At 41.9% G+C, this 6,000-nt stretch overlaps 1 protein-coding gene across 2 annotated transcripts in view; it reads left to right on the forward strand.

Moving 5' to 3' along the window:
- The window catches only part of Cdkl2 (cyclin dependent kinase like 2), a 46,857-nt gene extending 41,074 nt beyond the window's left edge, over positions 1-5,783 (forward strand). For both annotated transcript variants that reach the window (XM_075942934.1, XM_075942935.1), the window contains exons 13-14: positions 3,108-3,192; positions 4,074-5,783. In XM_075942934.1, the coding sequence (XP_075799049.1) occupies positions 3,108-3,173 (66 nt within the window). In that variant the 3' untranslated portion in view covers positions 3,174-3,192; positions 4,074-5,783. The remainder of the gene's footprint in view (positions 1-3,107; positions 3,193-4,073) is intronic.
- The last annotated feature ends 217 nt before the right edge of the window (positions 5,784-6,000 follow it).

The following is a 6,000-nucleotide window of genomic DNA, read 5'->3' on the forward strand; positions in this document are numbered from 1 at the left end:
TATATTTTGTTAAGTCCAGTTCATCCGTAGTATATTTAGCTCTGAAATGCCTTTATTTGTTTTTGCTTTGAAAGGCCTATTTAAATGTGAGAGTAGAATATTGAAATACTCCACTATTTTGTTTGTTTGCTTTATTTATTTATTTTTTTGAGACAGGTTTCTTTGTGTAGCTTTGGAGCCTGTCCTGGAACTCACTCAGTAGACCAGGCTGACTTCGAAGTCACAGAAATCTGCCTGCCTCTGCCTTCTGAGTGCTGGGTTTAAAGGTGTGTGCCACCACTGCCCGGCTAAGTACTCCACTATTATTGTATCAAGATCTATGTGGTTCTTTATGTTTTTTAGTTTTTGTTTTATGAAATTAAGGGCTCTAATACTTTTACATTTATAATTGTTTTGTCTTTTGATGAATTATTCCTTTTATTAATAGGTAGTATCCCCTTTTATCTTTTTCAGTTAGCTTTGGTTTGAAACTTCCTTTATATGATATAAGGATAGCTATGCTGGCTTATTTACATTTTATTTTTCCTTGGTAGTTTGTTTTCTATTTTTTGATATTGAATTTTGGGGTATATTTGCTGATTAGGTGTATTTGTTGGAGACAGACTATACATGGTTCTTGCTTTTTAATCCAGTCCCTCAGTCTGCATCACGTCGGTGGTGAACTGAGGCCTCTGACAGGTAAGGTCGCTATGGAAAGGGGTTTCTGTTTCTCGTGGTCGGTGATGTTCTGTTTTGCTGCACTATTCGTATTTCTTCTCCTGCTACCATGTTAATTCTGAGAATTTGCTAAGTTGCTGTGTTGGATATGGTTGTTTCTTACCCGAGTCAAGTTTGTTTATCTGTAGTTAGACTATCTTTTTTGGCTTGTTTTAAGACAGGGTTTCTCTGTGTAGCCCTGGCCATCCAGGAACCTGCTCTGTAGACCAAGCTGGCCTTGAACTCAGATCCACCATGTGCCACACTGCCCGGCTTAGTTAGGGCATCTTTTGCTTTCCTCACGTACTGGCTTTGTGGGAGCCTAGGAAGTTGGGATGCTCACCTTACTAGACCTGGATGGAGGTGGGTGGTCCTTGGACTTCCCACAGGTCAGGGAACTCTGATTGCTCTTCGGGCTGATGAGGGAGAGGGACTTGATCGGGGGAGGGGGAGGGAAATGGGAGGCGGTGGCGAGGAGGAGGCAGAAATCTTTAATAAATAAATAAATTTAAAAAAAAAAGAAAAAAAAAGAATCCCACTAACTTTCTATAGTGCAGGTGTGGCTGCCATGAATTGCCTTAATTTATATTTCTCTCAAAACACCTTTATTTCTCCATCAGTTTTGAGAGATAGTTTGCAGTGTATAGCATCCCCAGTTACTGTTGTCTACTCCATGTACTAATGGCTCTTACAGTTGCTAATGAGGGTCTGGAATAATTCTGATATTTCTGCCTTTGAACTGACATTTTTCTTGTCCTGCTTTTAAGATTATTTCTCTACCTTGTATTTTGACACCCTCACTATAATATGTCATGGAGTGTTCCTTTCTGGTTATGTCTGTATGGAGTTGTGTGTGCCTCTTGTGGGTGGAAGCCTATGTCCTTCTGTAAATTTGGGTAATTTTCTATGATAACTTCTTTTTGTGCAGTACCTACCCTCTCCTAGCACCATGATAATGTGACTAAATACTTGTGTCTATTCCATCCAATTGTACTGCTGCTCCTTCTTCTATCATGTAAATTCACAGGTTTAGTCTCTTGGGTGTGTTTCAGACTTCTTGGAAGTACATTTATCCTCCTAATCCATCTCCTTATACTCGTCATCTCAGAGTCTGTCCACTCTGTCTTCCGAGATATGACTTCTTACTCACCTGCAACTTCCTGGCTAGGCTCGTGGCCAGTGGTCTCGGGTAACCACGGGTCTCAGCCTCTCCCATCTGAGATTATAAGCGTGTGCTGCAAGTCCAGATTCTGTTTTAAACATAGATTCTGGGGGACCAAACTCAGTTCATCACGCTCACAGGAGCTTCACCACCTGAGTTCTCTCTGTTAAGGCTCCGTTCTGTTGTTCCCCGACGATTAGATCTTAACAGCAGGTACTGTCTTACCCAGCCCGCCTTGTTTACTGGTTCTTCATTCTCTCGCAGCCTCTGCCTGTGGTGAGAACTTCTCCACTCATTTGCAGTGTTTTCCTTTACTTTGTGTCACAGCTGTGATGCCTGCTTTGGTTCCAGCAGACTTTTTTTAATTTATTTATTTATTATGTATACAGCATTCCTTCCATGTATGCCTGCAGGCCAGAAGAGGGTACCAGATCTCATTATAGATGGCTGTGAGCCACCATGTGGTTGCTGGGAATTGAACTCAGGACCTCTGGAAGAGCAGTCAGTGCTCTTAACCACTGAGCCATCTCTCCAGCCCTTCAGCAGATTTTTGCTTTTGTTTTGGGATGAGTGAGAGAGATTGGTTTGTAGTGGGCCATGGCAGGTCAGAAGTATGTCCTCTTTGTACATGGGTTTTTTGGGACTGGGTAGCCCCGTCTGGCCTTGAACTCAAAACCCTCATCTCCTCCTCTCTAGTGCTGGGATGACATCTGGCTACAAAGTGTCTTTAAAAAATGTATTTATTTAATTTTATACGTATGAATGTTCTGTCTGCACATATGTATTATACCATGTGTGTGCCAAGTTAGAAGAGGGGTCTGAGACCCTGAACCTGGACTAGAGTGATATATGTTATGAGCCACTATGTGAGTGCTGGGAATTGAATCCAGCAAGTGTTCTAAAGCACCAGGCCATTTCTCCAGCCTTGCCAGTGTAAGCCAGGCATGTCAGTGCTTGCTGTCATCCCAGCACTTGGGAATTGGAAGCTAGAGGGTCTAGAGTTCAAGATCATTCTTGGCTAGATAACAAACTGGAGGCCAGCTCTGGCAACACAAAACTGTCTCAGAACAGACGAACAAACAAAATGTGTTTAAACATAGGAATAGGGCCTCTTACTTCATTATTTCCGTAAGAGCAACTTCAGCTGTGTGTCCTGAGTGTTTGTGCCTGAACTGACATAATCCGAATTCTTGGGTAGAGGGAGTCTTGCAGTTACTGGACACCTATAATGCTTACTTATTATTCCTAGGGATCAGGATCGCCCGTGTCCGAGGATTCTGAGGGTGATCTGCCTCGAATGGAACACCAGCACTGAGACTCACTAACCTGACAGGGTAGGTCTGGCTCTTCCCACTTGAAGCTGTGTATGAGAGCTGCTGGCACAGAGGGGCATGCCACGTAGAAAAGCAGGGCTGGCATCGCACGCAGGATGAGATCACTTTCCACAGAACTTACATTTGTTCTTAAGCTAACTTGCATTTTACTGGATGGGGCAACATGAAGGTAGCTGACAAGTCTTCCAGGAGAATGCGTGTCTGTCTCCAGAATCAGCCTTTTCCTGTGGACTTGTAAAGCAAGATCCTGGCAGTTTCTGTCCCAGTAGAGCAGAATCCATGCTACATTTGCAGTAGCCTTGTTTGTAAGAACTAACTTTACTGCCCAAGACCCACTAGGACATCTGCTATGTGACCTGAAGCACATTTCTTATGTGATATCTCATTAGCTCTGTAGAATGTGATGGCGATAAAATACCATGTGCTGATCGCTGTGTCATTGGAGTTAATTTTTAACCTCAACAGAGTATTCTGAGCACCTATGATGTCATAGCTAAATTTACTTTAAAAGCTTAAATTGCAAGCTTTCATTTGCACATCCTTCCAAGGCCCCAAGAAAGGTTTCTGTGATGCAGTTCTTTGAGTTAAGTCACGTGAACTCTGGACGTTCATATCACATGAACTCTGCAAGTTGCATGCCTTATAAAACTTAGATCTGTTATATCAAATCAGTCTGTGCTTGTGTAAAATGAGACAATATGCTACACATGGCTATTTAGATTGGCAATTATCCTAAAGATTGTCTTTAACATCTTTAAGTTTCTTAGACAACACAGTATCTACAAGTATTACCAACGTATTTGACATGAGAAAGTAACAACATGACAATCAGTTTCTAGGAAGATCCTGTGTAAAGTGTTTGGTGTGCACCCTGCTTCTAGATGCCGCCAGCCCTGAGATGACGTCCTCTTGCAACCAGAGCACCCGTGAAATCTGCAGGTCGACTCTTGCCTTCTCAACTACCTACGTTTTCTAAGAGAGGCTTTCTAGAAGAAGGCAAGACATACTTCAAAGGAAGCTTGAACAAGTGCCCCCTGATGTTATCCCTTCCCCTTTCCAACCTATTGATGCTATTTCAAGATATATCCATGAAAGACTAGTGATACAGTTCTGTTACATGAATGTGTATTTGATATTAGTTAGATTGTGTATTTAAAGTTCTCTGAGATTAAAAGTGAGTAAAAAGGAAAGACTCACTATAAAAGGTCATGTTCTTGTGCATTGAACTTTGCATATTATCTATATAAATGTTTACAGTTGGAGGAAATGAAACACGAAGCTAGGATCTGTAAGAGAAGTTTCCTTTACCCTTCCTGTAAAAACACATTTAAAAAGCTTGCTTCTAGGCATTAAGGTGGTGTGAGCCTGCTGTCTGTTGGTAGATGTGTGTCTTTGTTTTCTGTCCTTGTGAAGGGAATCTGCTCTCTGCTGGTCTAAGACCTGTGCTGATACTAATCAGCGGAGTCCTTTTGTTTCTAAAGCCTTGGCTTGGCTAGTCCTGTGCGGTGAGAGTTTCTGGTGCTCATGTTGTGTGTGGAATGCTGGAATGGTGTGGGGGAGAGTTGTGCAGCTGCACCCTGGAGTTAAGAACAGAGCCTCTCCCTGAGTAAAAAGGTATACAGAATGAGAGACGCTGCACAGCTGCCTAGTCACCTAGGCAGTTCTGTCGGGCAGTCACTATCAGTCACTCAGTGAAGAGGCTTGGTGGAAGCTTTTATGGACTCCAGTCTTGTCTGTGATAGTGATTGTGACAGAGGCTGATAGTGGATTGAACCCACAGAAATTCCTATTGCCTTGTTACCGCAAATACTTAGGTTTACCCAAAAGCCTTTTTACCAAGGTGCAAAGTTATTTCCCTGCATTCCACAGATGCTTTCTGCTGTATAGGTTTACAACCTTTTATGTGGGAGGAGAAGACCAGTTTGACTCCAGGGTCTTGGTTACTGGGTTTCCAGCCATGCTCCATGTTTATCGTTTGAAAACATAGCTCTTCAGGGGCCAGAATTTGTGTAGGGTTTTTGTATCAACTATCTAATAGTGTGCTTTTCTCAAAAGTCATTGACTAGAATTTAGCCTAAGAGTTGAATGAGAATTCTCCATTACTTTGGGGATTTAAAAATGAAACTCTAAACTTGGACACGTGGGACCTTAAAGGAGTAGACATTCCAGAGGAGGCAAGAATAAAAGGTTCCCACGAAAAAGTCTGTTGGTACTAGTTAAACTGCAATCTTATTTATATTTAAAAGCTGTGTTTTAAACCTCTGACCATGGGTTTGCCTAGGCTAGTTAGACTAACACGCTGGTAAAGTCACTCTATCAGCAGAAGGGGCTTTCTACTAACATCCATGACTTACTGTTGTGTTGAAAAGCATCACCCACAGACAGCAGCGTGGAAGACAGACAGCTGAGGTCACCCAGCGCATGCAGTGTCATCTTCATGTAAAGGCCAATGCGGAATTTTAGTTTGATAACTGAGCAAGGGTCTATCAGCCACCTTATAATCTGTGTACTTGGGTTTGGTATCTTTGGCCTAGTAAGACACTTTATGAACTTTAGAATTAAAGAATTAAAAATGATTTTCTAAGTCTTTATTGTTATTTGAAGATCATTTTTGGTTAGAACTTTGGTGTGAAGCTAAAGAACTAAAGATTGTTCAGATCAAGTCTGTAAGTACTGACCAAAACAATATCTGTTTTCAGTTTGTGGGGTTTAGTACCTTCTTACAAGAATGGACTTATATGGACATGCTAATGTGAAGTGATTTTAAGTACTTTTGAGAGACAATGGGCTTGCTGTGCCTACCTATGT

Source organism: Microtus pennsylvanicus, chromosome 12 (genome assembly GCF_037038515.1).
Source record: "Microtus pennsylvanicus isolate mMicPen1 chromosome 12, mMicPen1.hap1, whole genome shotgun sequence".
Taxonomy (NCBI): domain Eukaryota; kingdom Metazoa; phylum Chordata; class Mammalia; order Rodentia; family Cricetidae; genus Microtus; species Microtus pennsylvanicus.